At 37.9% G+C, this 21,671-nt stretch overlaps 1 protein-coding gene across 9 annotated transcripts in view; it reads left to right on the top strand.

Moving 5' to 3' along the window:
- Nucleotides 1-21,671, top strand: part of MARK1 (microtubule affinity regulating kinase 1) — a 133,976-nt gene that overhangs the window by 97,692 nt on the left and 14,613 nt on the right. For 8 of the 9 annotated variants that reach the window (XM_057726148.1, XM_057726146.1, XM_057726142.1 and 5 more), the window contains exons 8-13: nucleotides 3,110-3,346; nucleotides 3,434-3,553; nucleotides 14,943-15,042; nucleotides 16,067-16,179; nucleotides 18,734-18,887; nucleotides 19,188-19,381. In XM_057726148.1, coding sequence (XP_057582131.1) covers nucleotides 3,110-3,346; nucleotides 3,434-3,553; nucleotides 14,943-15,042; nucleotides 16,067-16,179; nucleotides 18,734-18,887; nucleotides 19,188-19,381 — 918 coding nt within the window. Of the gene's footprint in view, nucleotides 1-3,109; nucleotides 3,347-3,433; nucleotides 3,554-14,942; nucleotides 15,043-16,066; nucleotides 16,180-18,733; nucleotides 18,888-19,187; nucleotides 19,382-21,671 lie in introns of those variants that run through there. The other variant, XM_057726151.1, reaches the window with a different exon arrangement.

Raw genomic sequence — 21,671 nt, 5'->3', positions numbered from 1 at the left:
ATACAAAAATAAACTCAAAATGGTTTAAAGACCTAAATGTAAGGCATGACGCCATAAAACTCCTAGAAGAGACCATAGGCAAAACATTCTCTAATATAAATCGTAGGAATATTTTCTTAAAAGGCAGTATTTTCACAGAGCCAATGAAGAAAATGTGGATGAGAAGTTATCTAGCATTAAAGGCTAGGGGATTTGATTCTGTTAGCTTCTTTTAATACGTAAATGTGGAACTAAAAATGCCTGAGGCCCCATTCTGTCAGAAGCAAGGTCAGGGCACAAATCCAGGTTTGTCTGATGTAAGAGCCAGTGCTCATCCTCACATTAAAGTTCAAAGAAATAAGGAAAGTTTTAAATGTTTTTATGAATATCAAATGAGTGTGGTTAGTATAAACTAGCATACTTTGGAATAAGAAATGTGTGATAGTCAGGAAATGGTTGTGGCAGTGAGCATGGGAGCGCAGGTACCTCTTAGAGGAACTGATTTCATTTCCTTTGGGTATACCCAGAAGAGAGATTGCTAGATGACATGGCAGTTCTATTTTCAGTTTTTGAGGACCTCCATATTGTTTCGTGGAATGGCCACACCAGTTTACAGTCCTCCAGACAGTATGCGATGGTTCCAGTTTCCCCACATTCTTGGTGACACTGGTCTTTTATTTTTTGATAATGGCTATCCAGTTGTGAGATAATATCTCATTGTGGTTTTGATTTGCATTTCTCTCATGATTAGTGATGTTGAACAACTTTTCATATACCTGTTGACCATTTTTATGTCTTCTTTGGAAAAATGTCTATTTAGGTGTTTTGCCTATTTTTTAATCTTGTTTGTTTGTTTGTTTGTTTTTTGGAATTGACTTACGTGAGTTCCTCACATATTTTGAATATTAACCCCTTATCAGATATGTAGTTTGCAAATATTTTCTCCCATTCTATAGGTTGTCTTTTCATTTTGTTGATGGTTTCCTTTGCTGTGCGGAAGCTTTTTAGTTTGATGTAGTCTCACTTGTTTATGTTTGCATTGGTTGCCTGAGCTTTTGATGTCTAATCCAAAAAGTTAATAATACCATATTGAATACTGTAAGTTTGCTAAAAGAATAGATATCAGGTGTTCCCATCACACTTACCAAAAAAACCAGGTAACTGTGAGGAAATTTTTTAATTAGCTTGACTTAAGTAATCATTTCAGTATGTGTATGTATATCAAATTATCATGTGTTATACCTTAAATATATATAATTTTATTTAAAAAATAATTTAAAAAAAGAAACAAATGGTTGGGGCCAAATTCTTTTTTTTTTTTTAATGAAGGTAGAAAGTTCCTTGTCTAAAAAAGTTTTTGTTTTTCCCCTTTTTCTCTATTTTTCCAAAGTTAAATTGCATGTTCCATACCTAGGAGTCTTTTTTTTTTAACTTCTTTTCCCATTGCCTCTGTCAATTACTAGCACTAGTTTGCATTATATTTAAATATACCGTCCTAAACAGTTGTTGAAAGTCTAATTCTGTATTTTGGCTCCATTGTTCTGAGCTTATAGATTTTCTCCTGCTCCAAATATTTCTGTTTCTCAGTTTCCTCCCTCAGCTATTTTAAGGGAAATCACTGCTGCAAAGAAAGAGAAAGAAGAGGGCTATTTATTTCTCTGCCTGTGTGTTTGACTCCTAATTTGTCATCTTATTTCTTATATGGAAATATCTGCAACAAATCACATTCATTACCCTGTGTTTTCCCCCTAGTCTGGTGGAGGGAGTTTCTGTATGCTCTTGGGAAGAAACCTCAAAACTCTCTCTAGCTCTCCTTTTCTGAGGCAGCCTTGGGTAGTTTGCTGTCCATCCAGATATATTTAGAGAAACTGAGAAAAGTCTAGCTTGCTCCTAGACAGCCTCAGAAATTTACAGTGACCAGGCCCTTACATCAGAACATCACAGTAACCTGGTTTTGTCACACAGTCCATAATGTTATGGTCTAATATAATCTCCCAAATCTATGTGCTGTTATAATATTTATGTCATAAATGATACCAGTTTTTTTGCATATTTTGGGGTGTTAGATGTATACTTTCTAAAACAAGATGAAAACAAATATCCCAAGGCAGTATTCCTTAAAAAAGGAGACGAAGGAGATAGGTGAAGGAAGAGTTATATGATGGACAGAGTGCCTGGCTCTGCTGACTGTTGGACCCTCCAGTGGTATAGACTATAGAGAACTCTGATTTTCATATTAGTCAAATTTTACTCCTCTTTGTAACCTGGTGAAACACATCTACAAACTAAGCTATAACTTTGTTAGTCTATCAGTTGTAACAGAGTTTGAAACAAAACATGTGCAAAAGCAAATCCTTTATTGAATTGCTTGCATTTATAAAAGTACATTTAAATTGCTTTCACTGAATTAATATGATTTAGGAATATTTTAGAAAACTGGCATTTCAAAACATGGTGGGAAATCACTTCTTTCTAATAATAAACCTCCAAAAGAGAATCTAGTTTTAGGAAAGCAAAAGGAGGCTTAAGGCAGATAAGATCTAATGGAGGCTGTGTTGTATTGTTTTCTTTTACTGGAAGAACAGAACTTTGTTGAGGATGCATTTTGCAGGAGAGAGGACAAGGAGTGAATCCAGTAGTCACAGAACCCCTGACTGGCAGTCAGTTTAAATATATGCCTGAGCCTTGCATTAACCAATGAGACTCTATTCACACAGAGCATATTTGCGTAAAATTGTTGATTTAAGCCCAGAATGGATTAGTGTTACGTTGACTTACGTTCTTTAGGATAGGTCACATTAAGGTACAATTCCAGGATGTTTCTTACTATGCGGAAAAAAAATTAGGTTTAAAATGACCTATGGAAGAAAATTGGTTTTAAATAACCTTTCTTAAACAGTTACATATATGCTTATAAATGGAGCCTTCCTATATGGTGTTAAACTTCAGTCTTATAGAGATGTGATTCTGAGCATTTACACATTGAAGTACTCTAACTGGGCGTCTCAATTTGATGTTGCACTTAAAAATGAGAGACAAGAAATAGATGTTTGAGATCTGAAACAATTATAACAAACGTTTTATTTTATGTAGGCTCTTTACATTGTCCTTTTTATTATTTTCCTCTTAGGCTGAAAACCTTCTCCTTGATGCTGATATGAATATTAAAATTGCTGACTTTGGTTTTAGTAATGAATTTACAGTCGGGAACAAGCTGGACACATTTTGTGGAAGCCCACCCTACGCCGCCCCTGAGCTCTTCCAAGGGAAGAAGTACGATGGGCCCGAAGTGGACGTGTGGAGTCTCGGCGTCATTCTCTACACGTTAGTCAGTGGCTCCTTGCCTTTTGACGGCCAGAATTTAAAGGTATCCGCTAAATTTGATATTACTGTTCTGTCCCCGAGCACAGTGATTTCATAAGCCAGTGACACGTGCTTTCTTTCGCTTTGGAAGGAACTGCGGGAGCGAGTCTTACGAGGGAAGTACCGTATTCCCTTCTATATGTCCACCGACTGTGAGAACCTTCTGAAGAAATTATTAGTGCTGAATCCAATCAAGAGAGGCAGCTTGGAAGTAAGTGATTCTTTCCACTCCAAGTTTAAAGTTTAATAACTACAGTGTTCGAGGGACTGAGGAGCATGATTTCAATAGTTTTTCCCCACGTTTTTTCAGAAAATTGCCAAGTCATCTCATTTGCCTTTTGTTTAGAGCTAGAGAAAGTCACATGATGTTTTCACTACTCAAAAGTTGTGATAGAACCCTCTCAATGTCAGTACAGAAAATTTGTAGATATTTAACTAGAACATATTGGAAACGGATTTCATTTCTTATCACACTGTTGTGTTGCCTACATACATTCCACATATGTGAGGTTGTTTATAATAGCAGACGCTATTATAAAAGTAGTGGTAAGTGTGTTACAGAAGTAGTGGTAAAAAAAAAAAAAAAGGTAGTGGTAAGTATGTTATATAGCCAGTAATGTCAGAGGTTCATATAACCAAAACGCCTAACCTTTTTTCCTTCTGAACTGCAGTCAGAACAACTTGTTAAGCATTTTGACCATCTGGTTTTAAGAATATTTTAGTCTGTACTAAGGTAATTTCAGAGATTCAGCATGTATTGTTCATGAGTACTTTTTTGTCTTCATTTATTTGCCTTAAAAGATAGGGTAGCAAATTCTGAGAATTAACCTCATTTAAACTGTACTTTTTTAGTGTAGCAATGGGGCTTTCTGGCACGGACGCCATGCCAGTTAGGAGGCAGCCTTATAAGGTGAGCCATGCCTGTGTACAGAGCTCTCAGGTTAGTTCAGGCTTTGTAATCTTATTACCACAGTGCCTTTCACTAAAAGGTACAGTATGTTTCTATGGAAGTTAAGGGATGGTGACTTCCATTGGGAAATTATTTTAAACGTTTTATATCATTATATCAATTATCAGGTTTTTTTACTGAATTATTTGTTTAAGTGTGATTAGTCACTTCCTGTGATTTTTGTGTTTTTTTCTTTGGAGGCAAAGGATATGTTATAATGTTTTCATAGAGAAATCTGTGCAGTAAAAAAGCCCACTTTCATATTACCGCTCTTCTAAACTTACTTTCAACCATTACAATAGAAAATTATGTGAGATAGTTAAAATTGTTGACACTCATATAAGTTGTAAAGTTTTATAGGCACATAAGCCTCTCTTGATCCTGCTTTATGACCCATTTTTATCATCGGAGCCACGTCTACCTGAATGTCAACTAATAAAATGTCTAGAGTTGAGGCATCAGCTCAGCTAATGAGCAGAACAGAAAGACCATACAAAAATTATTTGGGGGGAGTAGAGCTTACAGATCTCTGTGAGTGATTGATGACATGTACTTTGTGTCTTAACGATGATTAATTTATAGTGGCCAAATATTTATCTTTCATCCTCAACATTAGAATCAGTATTAGAATTCTCTGACTTGAAAGTAAAAGCAAGTTGTTATTATGAAAACATTTGCTCATCAGAAGCTCAGCTTGATGTGTTTGAATATAGTCTGGAATTTCCTGTTCCACCATGTCAAAACCAAGTTTTCCAGCCATGGAACCGTGAGTCTACATTGGAGGTATTATCATAATATTGCACATATCACCATACAAAGGCTGGTCTGCTTCATAATTCCCAGAAATGACTTTCCAGAGAAACCCGACACCGTTGGGGAAAAAAAAAAAGATTGCTTGTACCAAATCTTAAAAAACTCCCCTTGAAATAACAGTGATGTCGAAAATTATAGTAGTCTTCACTTCTATTTTCATACTTTATTATCAACTTTACAACCAAAAATCTACAAAGTATAAAAAACAGCTACTTTCAAAACACCAGTCTTTAGTGTGTAAGCATAAATTTTTATACAGTTCTTATGTCGCATTCTTTTTTTTTTTTTTTAACTTAAATGTTTTTAGTGTGTTCTCTTTGCTTTATCACGAGAGTGACCTCCTTCCCTGTCAATAGGTATGATGTTCTCCTTGGATTATGTATCAAAGTTTATTTAACTATTCTCTGCTTGTGGAATATTTGAGTTATTTTTGTTGTTTTTTGCTAAAAATAATGTGAGGTACTTTTTCCCTTTGGGATGTACACGTGGATAAATTCTCCAGACAGTAATTACTAGGTCAGAACAGTATGCTATGTCCTGGGTATCATTGTCAAAAGACTGTGTGTAACCTAAGGCATTTGAAAGTACCTATTCTGCACAGCTTGTTTCAGTATTGGATCGGATAATTTCTGGTATTTGATGCCTTTATGATAGTAATAGAGTTTGTCATAATTTTGCTTTAATTTGTATGTCTTTCATTAGAGACAGTGCTCAGTATTTTTAATGAATAGGTTAAGTGTGCTTCTTCATAGGTAAGCTCTCTGTGTCCCTAAACTGCTTGTTTAAAGGAGTCTGGTTCATCAGCTTTATAGACTTGTGTCAGCTTTGTACATTTTGATAGGAAATATTTCCCTGTTAATTCGCATATTTTAAGAAATGGAACTTGATGTATTTTTTCGGTGTTAGTTGAGTATCAGGAGTTGTTGATGAAACTCTAGTCTTCACTGTGTAATTTGCGAATACTGAAGTTTGATTTAAAGAATCTTCATTTTAAGTTATTTCACATTCTGCTTGCTTGGCCGTAGCTGTTTCTAGATCTAAAAAGTTACATAATTGTTTTAGGTTGTATACATGAATGCTGTCAGCTCTTCCTAATTGCACTCATAAAGGGAGGGATAGTATCACATATGATTTTAAAAGGGTTTGTGTTTTATGTTGTATGCTGTTTTTTTTCCTATTTGCTTAAATATTGGTGTGTCTGGATTTTTTTTAGAAATATATTGAAATCTTTTTCTGCTATCCCATCCTTGCATATTCTTTCATTTTTCCAGTCCTTAACCAAGATGGACTGTGTAACCTTTCAAAATGATAACAAAATTTGAGCCTAAAGCAAAATTCCTCCTTATTGCCCTTTCTCTCTCATCTTTGGTCCTCCTCAAAAAGTATTTATTTTTACTTTTAACACCTTTTACAGCTGCTGCTACAATAATCTTAAAAATCTTGCTTGTGTCTGCCCAGTACTAGTGGCAGTAAAGCAAAAAACATTTAAAAATAATAATAATCATTTTTTAATGAAAATTTCTAAGTACAAATTTGGAAGCATATGGTATACTTTACAAAGAGTAAGACCATTTAAGAAAAATTATTTTCATCTGACCAGCCTAAAGTCCTTAATTTTTTAATGGGAACCTATTATGTGTAAGGTGTATATTTCCACTATTAATTTGTTTAACTCTTTATAATGCATCTGAATCCATTATTTTGCTAGAATTTCTCAGCAGATTGTCCTTTGTGTTCAGTGGCAGTGATGGCTAGGGTACGCTTTCCTCAAGTTTGGAATCTTACTTGACCTCTCGTTTCTCATGTTGAGATATCTGAGATGAAATATGAAATGGATTGGTTTGTTCGGCTGGTCTAGTGCAGTGTGTTGGCCAGTGGTTTACTCCGGCCTGGACCCCCCCCCCCCCCCCAAGAGGGTTCCAGGAACTCCCTGTGGTCATTAGCACCGCCGTTTCCTGGGGACCCTTCCTTCTCCCTTGGCTGTGAGTGTCAACTCTGCGATTCCCAGGGAGGAGTTTCGTGGGGGCGTGAGGTTCCCCCACTGCGGACGGCGGCGTGCGCACGTCTCTTCTCTTCCCTCTGTCCCTGTTTTGTTGCTCTCTGTGCCTTACTCCTCAGGAAGACCTTCAGATTTAGAATTAGTAAGGTTGATTCTGCTCCATGTTTCCTTAAGCAGATCTTCTGTCGTCCCACCTTTACCTCCCATTCCTCTGACCGGAGGAAATTTTTCCTCAAATTATTTTTATTTTGCTTTGAAGTAACAACTGGTTTTGGAGACAGACTCGGCGACGCCCCGCGATGAGAATCGTGAGGCCGGAAGGCGAAACTGTGTGCTCCCTCTCGGCGCGGCCCGGAGGCCTTTCCCTGTCGCTGATTTTCCACCTCCCCTGGAGCAGCCTGGCCTCACGTCTAACTTTGTGCGACGACTGGCAGAGCCGGCGCTCCTCCTGTGTGCCCTCGGCTTGCTTCTCTCCCGGCGCTGCTGCTAAAATGCCGCTTGTCGTCCCCGCTAGTAAAACGCAGCTTCTCTCCGTCGCCAGTCAGATCAAGTTTAAATTCATCCGCCAAGGGTGCTCACTTGTTCTGTTCTTTCACTGCGATTTACCTCTGCTCCAAGTCAAACAAGAGGCCGCCTCCGTGTTCCCGCCTCACATCCCTCTGCCTCAAGCTGTTCACCGGTCCAGATGTTGCCTGTGTTTGGAGAGTCAGTTTACCTCCTCACTCCCTGGGATTCCTTCCCTGAAAACTCCAGCCCACACTGCAAGTTACTCTTTTTTGGCCTTTATTAACACTCACTGCTGATAGCACAGTTCTGAGTAGTTAATTCTGTTATGTATTCAGATATTTTCAGGTTTTATGTAAATCTCATTTCCCCAAATAAAAGACAGATTGCCTCAGGGTTTAGTCCACATAAATATTTTTCCTTGATGTGGACAGATAATGGTAATTATGAAATGAGCACCAGATACACACCATTCAATTGAGAAACATCAGAAAATTTGGATGATCTTAATTTTGCTTTTAATTGTTTGTCTTCCAGCTATCACATCTGTAATTGCTCCTGTATTTCTTACTTAATTCATGGTTACTCTGTTCTGTCCAGCACCTGAGTTAAAATCCTCAGAACCCTCTTGGATTTCATCCTTTCCCTCATTCTCAAAATGAATTTTGTCATCAGCTGCTGTAGATTGTACCTCTGTGGGTTTTCTCTCTTCTGTTTCCTCCTGTCCAGTTCAGTTCTCTGTTCTCTATCTCCTGGGCATTTTAATGACTTCCTAAGCTGTCTTCTTGTGGCTGATCTCTTCTCTACATTTAATTTTACCCAAGGCTTCTGTCCAGCCTTATTTTAAAACACTGCCGTGTTCAAAAGCAACAAACAAGCATTTGTGCTGGGAAAGATAGTACAAGGCACAGTCTTTATCCTCAAGGACTTTAAATATAGTGCAGGAGATGGACCTATACACAGCAAGGTGTGATAAAAGGCAGAATGTGGTCACAGTCACAATAGGAAATAAACAGAGTTCCATGGGAACGCAGAGGAAAGACAGATGAGTAACACAGGCAGGAGGTTTTATTCCTTCAGTATACAAGTATGTATTGAGCATTTAAGTGCTGGGTACATTTAAGTGCTAGATATGCAATACTGAGCAAATCAGACCTGGGTCATTCTTTGGGTTTATGGTCTAATAGCAGAGATAATTAACAGGCAAATACAATATATTTACATAATGGCAAGTTGCATAAATTGTAGGCACAGATCAGAGTACCATGAAACAGAGTGATAGAAAGAGCCCAGATTTTGTGTGGACACGGTGAGAAAGATAAAAAGGAACTTCAGTGGAAAAAACAGGGGAAAACATTCCAGGCAAAGATCCTTATCTTCTACTCCGCTGAGAAAACAGAAACCAATAGTCATGAACTCTTCATTTCCTGCCACCGTACTCTTAACAGTACTGTCTGAACCCCACCCATCGCCTTAGTTCCCTGTTGCCATGGAGAGGTGTCTTTTCTCTTGTGCAGGACTTACCCATTCATTCCTGTGCTGGATTTAGCACGTATGATGTGCCTCCTCAGTACCTTAATCCCTCAGTAGAGCTTTCTCTTCTGTACCACCCAAACCTCTTCTGCTGACTCGTTTCCCTCAGCCTTTATCCACGCCTAAAGAGCTTCTAGTTTTTTTAAAAAGGCATCCTTCCAGTCCCCATTCAGTATTCTTTCTTGCTCCTCCCTTTCCGGCCAGACTTTTTAAAAAAGTATCTCCACCAGCAGTCACCAATTTCTCATCTCTCCATTTGCCCTCTGGTTCCCATCTCCACCACTCCAGTGAAGCCGCCTTTAGTAAATTCACCTTCTCTGTTGCTAAGCGCAGTAGATTACTTTTTTAGTCATCACCTTATTTGACAGGACACAACTGCCTCCTCTTTGAAAAACTCTCACCTCGCCTTCCATGTCACTCTGCAGATTTTTCCTCCCCCCCGTTTACTTTCGGGATTACTCTTCTTTCCAGCCCTCATATGCTGGTAATGCTGATGTTCTTTAAGGCTCTACCCTGGGTTCTCTTCCATTCATTCTTACTCGATTCACTCCTCTGGAGAATCTCACCATTCGCACAGCTTCTGTCATCATCTGCTGGCTAATTTCTAAATCTCTATCCCTAGCCAGATTTCTCTTGAGATCCAGAATAAATAAGTGTTGATAGGGCATATCTGTTTAGATAAGCTGAAGCACCTCACACTCAGTTTGTCTAAACCTGAGCTCCATCTTTCCCCATCTAGTCGACCTCGCTTCCCAAGTTTAGTGTCTCAGTAAATGGTATCAGCCTCTATTCACTTGTCTAAACCAGAAGCCTGATCATCACCTTCATTTCCCCTGAGCTCTTTCAGCTCTCCGCCCACTTCCAATCACAGAGTTTTGTTGATTTTTACCAGCCAAATATTGAACATGTCTTTTTTCCCATTGCCCCTGCCTGCCTTTAAAGTGGACTGGCATCTTCTCCCTCCTAGGTTCCAGCTAAAGCCTCTCAGTTGATACCTAAGTCTCCATGGTTGAACCACTCTCCACACGCTGGCCAGAGAGACTTTCCACAATCACACTCTTCAGAGACTCTTGACATGATTGAAAGGACCCTTCATGATTTGATGGCTATTAATTTTCTACCCTCATCTCGCTCCAGCACCCACCTCATGTGGTCATACTGACATGCCGTCCCCCACACGCCCTGCTCTTGTTTGCCTGGATCCCTCACAGGCTTTTGCCTCTCTTCCAACTCCTCCTTGCAGGGTTACCTCTTACTTACTCTTCTAGAATCTAACTCTCACTTACTTAGGATTCTCCTATTTATAAATTCATTCCATTAGGTATTATTTTCAAACTCTTCATATTGTACTCTTAAATTTGAGAACATCACTAAGGACTTAACTTGAGCTCATTTGAAAAATCAGAAGTACTTATGTTTAGCTTATGTTTGTTAGTTTTCTTCTTTGCCCAACCTCATTCATCATAATAATAACAAACATTCAGAGAGCTCCCTTTTATCTAATTGATAAAAGGACAGTTAGATTCCTTTGTTTGTACCGATGTGTGAGTGTGTGTGGAGAGGTGGGATTTCTTATAGATTTGGGGTTTTTAAAATTTATTTTATTGATGTTTAGTTAATTTACATCGTTATAGATTTGTTTTAAACATTTTTAAAGACTTCCATTTTTAAACATTATCTGAGCTGCTGCCTCCATTTACCTCCCTTAGTTACTATATTTGTGCAGTCCAGCTGCAGAAGTGAGTAAATGAAGGTGTCAAGGACTAGAGGGGCTGGATTAGAGGGACAGATTCCAGGAACCTCCGTGGATGCTCAAGTCCCTTATATAAAATGGTGTAGTATTTGTATATAACCTGTGCACATTCTCCCATATACTTTAAGTCATCTCTAGATTATTATAACACCTAATACAGTGTAAATACTGTTTAAATTGTAGCTAATGTGTCGCAAATTCAAGTTTTGGTTTTGGGGACTTTCTGGAATGTTTTTTTCTAAATAGTTCCTATCCATGGTTGGTTGAACCCAAGGTTGGATGAATCTGAGGATGCTAAACCTGCAGATACTGAGGACTAATTGTACTGAGTAGCTGTCCTAAGTGGTTCATCATATTCTTTGAGGATTTTTATGTATTCATCTTGCAACCTAGGAAATTCTGCCAGCAACAAAATTTTACTTCCACAAATGCTGCCTGACTATTGTCTAGGCTTCTGCTAGACATACTATTTGGGAGGGGGGAGATGAGGAACAGGAAGGACTTGGAAAATCATGTGGCAGGAATTTACAGCTTTGCTTTGTAAATCTTTTTTTTCTCCTGATGTGCACCCTCGCCGAAACTTTTACTTTATTAATGAATGGTCACTAAAGACTTAATGACAGCGTTGTTATTTTTTAAATTTGTAGTGAGTCTACTTTTATTTAAATTAGTTGGATAATGTACCTAAACTGCCATTGCTCAAAGTGTTTATGAGAAATAAGTATGTCTGCATCATATTCTGGTGTGTGTGTTGCGCGCGCACGTGCATACCACATTTTCTTTATCCACTCGTCTGCCAATGGACACTTAGGTTGCTTCCATATTTTGGCCATTGTAAATAATGCTGCACTGAGCACGGAAGTACAGGTATCTCTTCAAGGTAGTGATTTCATTTCCTTCGGCTAAATACCCAGAAATGGAAACAAGAAGGAAATACTACCATTTGCTACAACATGGATGGACCTTGAGGGCATTATGCTAAGTGAAATAAGTCAGACAAAGACAAATACTATATGATCTCACTTATATGTGGAATCTAAAAAAACAAAACGAAAACAACTTAGGGAAACAGAATGAATTTTGGTGATTGCCAGAGGCAGGGGATGGAGGAAGTGAAGGAAGATGGCCAAAAAAGTACAAACTTCCAGTTATAAGATAAATAAGTTCTAGGGATGTCATGCATAGCATGATGACTGTAGCTAACAGTACTGTATCTCATACATTTGAAAAGTGTTAAAAGAGTAGATTTTAAGTTCTAAACACAAGAAAAAACATTATAACTGTGTGAGGTGGTGGATGTTAACTTATTGTGGTAGTCATTTTGTAATATATACATATATCAAATCGTGTTGTACACCTTAAACTAACACAAGTTATATGTCAGTTATACCTCAGTATAATTGTGTCAACTGTATCTCAATATAATAACTAGGAAAAATAAAGTTAGTGGTAATCTTTCAAGAGTTACATTCTAGATGCTGATACATTAATATTCTTTTTCCAAGTCCTGCAAAGTGTATTCTCTATCTCTAAACTTTATTTACCAATATTCGACTAATTAGAAAAATAATTTTCCCTATACAGATTTTTTTAAAAAGTTTATTATCTCAATATAATTTACATGTCAACTATATCTCTATATAATAACTAGGAAAAAAGAAAGTTAATGGTAATCTTTTAAGAGTTACATGTCTACATATCATACTTCAAGCATATATGAACTGTCTACAAAGTTTAATTAAAATACATCAGTGTCGTGTGACCAAGACCCTTGGGGAAATCCTCTCATCAGACACAGCAGTATTCTTATAGACCCCAGTTATTAGAGATGTGCTCTGGAGCGCAAGTCTTTTGCTAAGTGACTTTGGGTAAATATCATTAAGTGAAGGGAAGGTACCTGAGGAGTCAAGGAGTTAGCCTCAAAACGATCTGTATATGGGGGACTTCCCTGGTGGCGCAGTGGTTAAGAATCCGCCTGCCAATGCAGAGGACACAGTTCGATTCCTGGTCCAGGAAGATCCCATATGCCGCGGAGCAACTAAGGCTGTGCACCACAACTACTGACCCTGCACTCTAGAACCCGTGAGCCACAACTGCTGAAGCCTGCGCACCTAGAGCCCATGCTCTGCAACAAGAGAAGCCCGCGCACCGCAATGAAGAGTAGCCCCCGCTCTCGGCAACTACAGAAAGCCGGCGCTCAGCAACGAGTACCCAAAGCAGCCAGTAAATAAATAAATAATTTTTTAAAAAATCTGTATATGGAAAATTATTTTTCCAATTAGTTGAATATTGGCAAATAAAGTTTAGAGATAGAGGATATACTTTGCAGGACCTTGATAAAGAATATGAATGTATCAGCACCTAGAATGTTCCTGAATGAAAACCTGGAATCCTGTAGTAATAAAAAGTTGAAAATTTTTCTAAATTAATACCGAATTAGTCCCCATTGGTTTGCCTTTGTTTGTGGGTGATAAAAAAACACGTAAATTTACTCTCCTTCCAGTTTTAAGTGTACATTACACACAGTTGTGTTAACTCTGTGCACAGCGTCACACAGCAGGTCTCTAGAACTTTCTCATCCTGCAGGACTGGAGCTCTGTACCATTGAACCACAACTCCCTGTTGCCCCCTCCTCCCAGCCCATGGCAAACACCATTCTGCTTCCTGTTTCTGTGAGTTAGATTGTTTTAGATACTTTATGTAAGTAGAATCATGTAGTATTTGTCTTTCTGTGACTGGCTTATTTCCCTTATCAGTGTCCTCAAGGTCCATCTATGTTATAGCATGTAACAGAACTCCGTTCTTTTCTAAGGCTGAGTAATGTTCCATTGTGTGTGTAAACCACAGTTTCTTTATCCATCCATTCATCCATCAGACATTTAGATTGCTTCTGCGTCTATTGCGAATCATGCTGCAGTGAACATGGGTATGAAATCTCTCTTCAGGATCCTGTATTCGGTTCTTTTGGGTATGTACCCAGAAGTGGGATTGCTGGATCATATGAGAGTTCTATTTTTAGATTATGAGGAACCTCCATACTGTTCACCACAGCAGCAGCACCATGTTACAGTCACACCAACAGTGCACAAGGGTTCCAGTGTCTTCACGTTCTCACCAACACTTGTTATTTTCGTTTTTTTTCAACACTGGCCATCCTAACAGATATGAAGTGATATCTCATTGTGGTTTTGATTTTCCTAATGATTAGTGATGTTGAGCATCTTAGGTCATATTCTTGTTGGCTATTTGTATATATTCTTTGGAGAAGTATCTATTCAAGTTCTTTGCCCATTTTTTTAATTGGGTGGTTTTTTGTTGTTACTGAGTTGTAGGAGTTCTTTATATATTCTGGATAGTAACTCTTTATCTGACATATGGTTTGCCAGTACTTTCCGCATCCCATAGGCTTCCCCTTCTGGGTAGCCTTTTAGCAGCCCGGGATTGACTGTTGTTTCACAGTCTCAGCTTAAATTTGACTCTGCAAATGCACACTGCTGCCTGTTTTCACCCCGATTCTTACTAATTACTAATTCTAGGCTTAAATCTTGACTGTTCTCTCTTCCCATATTCTCTGAGTCATATTGTCATTACTAACTCTGATTTCCATTTCCTGTGATCTCTTCTTTCCTAATGTTTTGGTAAGTGATGATTTTAAAATACGGGTATATATTTGGTAGAAGACCAGGAAAAGAAGTCTCTTCATTAATCTTATATGTGAAAATGAAGCAGAGGTTAAAAGCAGTAGTCTTTATGTTAAAATTTTCAAATGTGAAAGTACTCCTTTTAGAGGAGCAGAGGCAGCAGGCAGTATATTTTGAATCAGTTCATTTGGTGAGCGTGTGGGTTATAGTTGTCCTAAAATATGTATGTCCCAAAGTCTTACCCCTCCTGTGGGCCTGCTAATCAAACTAGAAACAGTAACTTTGGTTTGAAAATGTCACATGATTCTTGTTGACTGAACCAATAAATTTCACGTTTACTAAAAGTGAGCTAATATAAGTAGTTGAATGTTCTGATTGGCAAAACATAATGTAGAGTTTATTTCCTAGCAAATAATGAAAGATCGATGGATGAATGTTGGTCATGAAGAAGAAGAACTAAAGCCGTATGCTGAGCCTGAACCAGATTTCAATGATGCAAAAAGGATAGGTAAGCACTTAGGTATTGGGAGAGCTGCTGTCCCTAGGCTAAAAGTAAGAGTCCTTTAGTCTGCCAAAATCATGTTTAAAGTGCAAATGGGAAGCAATTTCTGTTTGAAAAATACTTGCATTATCATCTTTTCTTTCTCCAGATATATACTAAACATTGCAAAATTCAAGTTCCTTATTTTGTTCTCATATAATCTAAACCAATTGTTGGCAACAGTGATATAAAAATTAAAATAATGTAGATAAACCTCATTCTTTTCTTTCAGCAGTTCCTCACAGGAGAAATGACTGATTTAAGAATCAGCATTGATCAGACTGATAAATATCAGCAAAACATAGCATGTATTTTAACCAAAAACACAGAGGCACTGAGTTAGAGGGAGGAACACTGGCTTCCCCTTGGTTTCCCACTATCTCAGCAGGGTCTGTCCTCCCACACCAGTCAGCGCTCTTCTCCCACCTGGTTCTTTCTCTTCGTTCCCAGAGCCGTCAGAAACTCACAACTGAGTCATCTCCTGTCTGGCTTGAGGGCAGAATGGCAAACAAGGGGCATTCTAGAGTGTTAGGAATCTGATCAGAAGAACCATGGAATTCAAGCCTTCCGAGGAAGAAAGCAAAAGTTGTTAAGAGATGAGAGAATCCACTCCATGAGTGGCTAAGGGTGTGTTGAGAGAGAGAGAAGGTATTATGTGTGTGTCACAGAGAGACAGATACTCCGTCTAGCTGGACAGAGGAACTCAGCTCAAGGATGCGCTGGGCAATGAGAAATGGAGTAGCCCATGAACATACTAACACATGATGTAGATAAGTTCTGCATGAAAAATTGGAGACGTACAGCATCTGTAGCTATACAGTGTCTCCATATTAGTAATCCAGAAGTTTTTATAATTAAAGTTACGCTTTAAAATTTTAGAACTTAGTTTTCATATCTAATACAGGCAAACTTGCCCATTTTTGTTGGTTTCTTTACTAAAATAAACCCATTTTCAGAAAAATTGCATTTTGTTGTTTTTTTTCATTTCTAGACATCATGATCACCATGGGTTTTGCACGAGATGAGATAAATGACGCCTTGATAAATCAGAAATATGATGAAGTCATGGCTACTTATATTCTTCTAGGTAGAAAACCACCTGAAGTAAGTTTTTCATCTTTTCAGATTAACGTGAGTTATTTCTTGAGCTAAGTCACAGCTGAGTATAGATATAATGTTAGCAGATATACTCTAGGTGGTATCAAAAATAATATAAAACCCCTAACATTCTTATTTATTAGAATTCAAAATTCAAGATACTGAGTTGTTAACTAATCTTATTTCCAAATACTGAGTGATTCTGTTTTGAAAGTGCAGGCATAGTGCCTTGCTTAGCTCTGAGAGGCCCCGTTCACAGTCAGGTCTTTGAGAACGGCTTGGGTAGCCCCAGTGCAGCAGCCCTGCCAAAGGTAACATGGTTATTCTGGGTGTGCAGAAAAGACAGTAACTGAACCAAAAGAAAGTGACAGCGTTTAAAACAAAATGTATAGGTGGGAACCCAGAGAAAGTTTGTTTGGTGACATATTGTGTTTTGCCTAGTAGAGTGTCAAGTGTTTTGATACATTCAGTTCTCAAGGCCAGTTGAGATCTATAATAGGGAGAGAGAGTAAGTCAGTCAGTCTGTGCCAGTGGTGATTGAGCCTTTGATGATCCTTTGCGACAGCAAATATAAAGGTATAAATTGAGAGTCAAGAACAGTCCAGAGCTTTGACAGTTGGTTGAAAATTAAACACCTGTGGGAGGGATTTTGTAAAATATGATGAAATTATTTATAATTAGATAGTATCTATTAGTGAATCACTACATTCAGCTGACATTTATCAAACCTACTCTGTACCAGAAACTATGCTAAGTACTGGAAGAGAAAAATTAGATGGTCTCTGCTCTCAAGGAGCCCTCAGCGTAGAGGGGAGAGAATCGGTTCAGTGTGGGACAGTGTGGCATGTGCTCTGATTAGGGGGATGTACAGGATACTCAGGGACATAAGGGCAGGCACCCACAACAGGCCAAGACATATAAGAGGTAGAAGTAACAGTATTTGATAACCTATTGGAAATGAGGGGTAAGAGATCCTCAGATTTCTAGCATAGGCAACTGGTTTGTAAGGTATATTTGCCAAGAGAGGAAAAGAGCGAATCTCAGGGGGAAGATGGGAGGTTTGTTCAGGTCAGGGTGGTTGAATTTGAGGTTCCTTTTGGTTAGAGCTGTTCACTAGACATTTGGGTATAAAGATCTGGATCTGAAGGGAATGAGTTGAATAGCATTAATAGATTTGAGAGTCGTCATCAGAGGGCCACATAGTAGTGTGCCAGGACTTCACATGTATTAACTCATCTGATTCTCTCAACAGCCCTACCAAGTAGGTGCTGTTATACTGGAGGAGAGGAATCTTCAGTAAAGATGCTAATTGCTGAGGAAATGGTGTCAAAAGAAGCCAAGTCAAGAGAATTTTAAAAAGTGGGGAATAGCGCAAATGGTTATTTCTAAAGTCTTCAAACTGTTTCTACTTAGATTTTAGATTTCACTCCTGAGATCTTTAATTTTCCTATTAAGTATAAAGGCAGCACTGATTTTTTATAAGCATGCAACCCTTGCATGAATTAAAATGAAGTTTGAATTGATTGCATTGAATATAAACTAATGAAGCTACTATAAGTAGTAAGAGCCTGAACTTTGGAATCAGGGTCACTGGGTTTGAATCCCCACCCCAGCACAGCCACTAACTAGCTATGTGACTTAGGCAATGTACTATATTTCTCTGTGCCTGTTTCCTGGTCTGTAAAATGAGGATGGTAATAGTACCTATCTCTTAGGGTCACTGAGAGGGTTTATATGAATTAATACATCTCAAGTCTTCAGAACAGTTCCTGGCAGATTACTGTGTGCTCTGTGTTAGCTGTTATCTATTAAAAATTTTCATCATCAATATTACTCTGCTCTGTATCATTAGCAACTTTACATATGAATTTAGATTTCCCATTGGAATGCCAGTGATTCAGTCAGAAGTTTCTCGGCAACAAAATACTTCTGTGTTACAGAGAGAAGGATAGTGTTTCAATCCCCAATTTACCATGCTTAGTTCTGAGTAGATGCAGTTTCTTGATCAGGGCCAATAAACCAAATTCTGTTCTGTAAATGTGATGGAGAAAGCAAAACAAAGCGAAAGATGTGTCTGTGTGTGTGTATGAAGTTAGAATTTTGATTTCATCCTAAGTTTGAATCCCAACTATATCTGAATTTGAATCCCAAAGATATCTCTTGACTCTCTTAACCTCAGTTTTTCCATCTGAAAGGTGCAGGCTAATAGACAGTAGGTTTGTTGTAATGATTAAACAAAGTAACATATATAAAGAGTTTAGCATGGCGGCTAGTGTGTAATAACCACTCAATAATTGGTAGCTGTTATTTGGACCCAGAAGGACCCAAAGCCATTTGTACAAGACAACAGAAGGTGACATGTACTTGTGGAAGGATGATGTTCTATCCAGTTCTCTTTGGAGCTTCCTTTTGCCAACTTGCAGTTCTATATCCAAACTTTTTAATTTTCTTAGTTCTGATTACTCCTTGTATGACTTGGAATAAATTAGAAAATCAAGCGTGCATATTGTTTCTATGAACTTTTTTTATTTTAAAATGCTGGTGGTGTTTCTTCTTATAGTTCGAAGGTGGTGAATCGTTATCCAGTGGAAACTTGTGTCAGAGGTCACGGCCCAGCAGCGACTTAAACAACAGCACTCTGCAGTCCCCTGCTCACCTGAAGGTCCAGCGGAGCATCTCAGCAAATCAGAAGCAACGACGCTTTAGTGATCATGGTGGGGGAAAAGTCAAATAAGTGGAAAGACAGACTGAGTCTGCCCAAACTTGCATTTCTTGTTAAGCATTATACAGTTCACATGTCTATATTCTGTGTCATTCCCAGTTATCACAGACTTATATTATTGAATGATAAATATCCTATTTTCAGGGGCTGACCTAATTTTTGTAATCACAGTTTAATCTTAGTTCAGAGTGTAAAGTATGCAAGAAAGATATTTTTAATGCAGGGTTTTTGTTCATGAGAAGAAAATATGTCCGTTGCTTTTCAGCTAATTATGCTTTTTTAAAAATTACAGCTGGTCCATCCATACCCCCTGCCGTATCATATACCAAAAGGCCTCAGGCTAACAGCGTGGAAAGTGAACAGAAAGAGGAGTGGGACAAAGATGTGGCTCGTAAACTTGGCAGCACAACAGTTGGATCGAAAAGTGAGATGACTGCAAGCCCTCTAGTAGGGCCAGAAAGGAAAAAGTCTTCAACTATTCCAAGTGTGAGTAAATATTCTGGCATATTGCAATATGCTGTAGTTATTTGTTGTCAGAATTTTTTGTTTAAAGATTTTTTTTCAGTTTTATCTTTTTTTTCAAGTTTCAAAATTTTAAAGTGAATCATACATTTAAAGAACTCACAAAGGGGACCAAGCTTCTAATAAATGCAGTTTAAGAACAGAAAACATGAATTCTTAAAATAGCATTTAACCTTACTGTAAAATGGTACATTAAACTTTCCTGCCTCAGTTTTCATGTTTGTAATATTTACTTGATAGTATATTATATTGGTGCATTTAATTTTATGTTTACATATAAACTGTTCAATGAAGGCAGACTACAACAATAATTACTTTATAGAGTTAGCTCACATTATCCACTTAAAACAGCAAACTCTAGAAATTGTATAATGAGAGATGGAAAATAGATCGAGACATCCCCCTTTTAAGGCAGCAGCAAAGAAAAAAGAGACAATATAAAAGAAAACTAAAATATACAAAGGTTAGAAGTAGAATTAGTGGCATTTAGGAAATAGGAGTATAGAAAGGAAGGAGGGCAAAATGAAAAGGAAGAAATATTTGAAGGAGAAATAATAATTTTAAAAAGATGGAAAACTTCATATTAAAAGGACTCAAAAGGGCAAACAGAAGCAAGAAGGAAAACCTACTCCAGGGCTTATTAAAGTGGGATATATGGATACCAAAAGCAAAGAGGAAAAACTTTAAAGGTCCCAGAATGAGATGGCAGATGACCTTAAAAGGAACACGATGCAAGCTGACATCAGATTTCTCAACAGTAAAATGAATGCAGGAAGATAAATGGATTAAAAAATGTATATTTTTAAAAGTATCAAAAGAAAAGCACATCGAACCCAGAATTTTATACCCAACCAAATTGTCATTTAAGCATAAAGGTATGATAAGCATATTCTTATGAATGAAGTATCTCAACTCTTGTGATACAGTGACCCATTTGAAAACACTGTACTGTTTGAAGAGGTAGTCTTATAACTGGAAAAAGGATCTAGAGTTTTGCTGTAAAATATATGGGAATTGAAAGCAATCAGCTAACTTATTAAAGTATGTATGGGTAACACACAAAAAAAAGAAAAAAAGAAAGAAAATTCTGGACAATATCCAGGAAGTGAGGATAAGGATAGAAATTAAAGGGAAAAGTATATGCCTTGGAAGGGAAGATAAAGGTAAGTTTAAGAAATGAGTACAGTCGGCCCTCGATTTTCGTCCACGGTTGGTTGAACCTGCAGGCACAGGACCTGTGGATACGAGGGCTGACTGTACGCAGCAGCTCTCTACAGGGGACTTGAGCCTCCACAGATGGAACCCGCAGGGGTCCTGGAGCTCATCCCCAGTGGATACCGAGGGACGGCTGTAGTGGTGAGCAAAAGTGAGTGCGGGGACTCAAAGGCGAGAAATGCAAGAACAAAAATAAGTCGTATAACTTTTAAACCAGCAGAAGAAGAGAAATTGATTTAGCTTATGGAAAATAGGAAAGGAGACAGAAAAGATAAAAGCACTTTAAATGGAAACATGAAAAAAGGTACGAGAAAGCCCAACATAACCTTAATTATAAATGGGTTAATAATATCCACCGTTTTATACCACTCATGGAAGCCGTATATTTAAAAAATATGATTTGATCATCACCTCCTAGTCTATGAAATTGATGTATTATAATCACTTTAAGAATTAATGTGTATAAAAACAGATGATTGAACTTGGTGTACCCCCCCCCCAAAATAATAAATAAATAAATAAAATAAAAAAAAAAGAATTAATGGATATAACCACTTATGTTCCAGCTGATCTGTTTGGAAATGATTTAACTACAATAGGTTTAATACATTTTTTATAAGTAGTTTTTCAGACCAATCATCATTTCCTCTACTCTAAACATCAACTAGAGGATGGTTTCCAGAGGGTCATCACCCAATGTAACAGAAGGAAATAATTCCATCTCCTATTTCCTGCCACTCTGATAGATTACCTGTCATTCAGCTCAGTGTGGTCTTATTTTCTCATGAATATACTGTATCTGGCTTAAAGTTACCCCCTCACGTTATGAAAATCCCATTTCTGTAGATCATTTGAGTCCTGCATCCTGGCTGGAGTCTCCTGTGACTGAATACTCCAAAACAATCTTGTCAGCTTTTCTGATTGCTGGACCTCGTTATTTAGCTCTTAGTTATATGCTGCCTTGCATTGGTCACTGTTGTTTCCCCATATTTGTGTTCTCCTAGTATATATGACACACTAGCTTCCTCAGAATCACTAG

Source organism: Hippopotamus amphibius, chromosome 3 (assembly GCF_030028045.1).
Source record: "Hippopotamus amphibius kiboko isolate mHipAmp2 chromosome 3, mHipAmp2.hap2, whole genome shotgun sequence".
Classification (NCBI taxonomy): domain Eukaryota; kingdom Metazoa; phylum Chordata; class Mammalia; order Artiodactyla; family Hippopotamidae; genus Hippopotamus; species Hippopotamus amphibius.
This window is presented reverse-complemented; position numbering and strand designations above follow the sequence as displayed.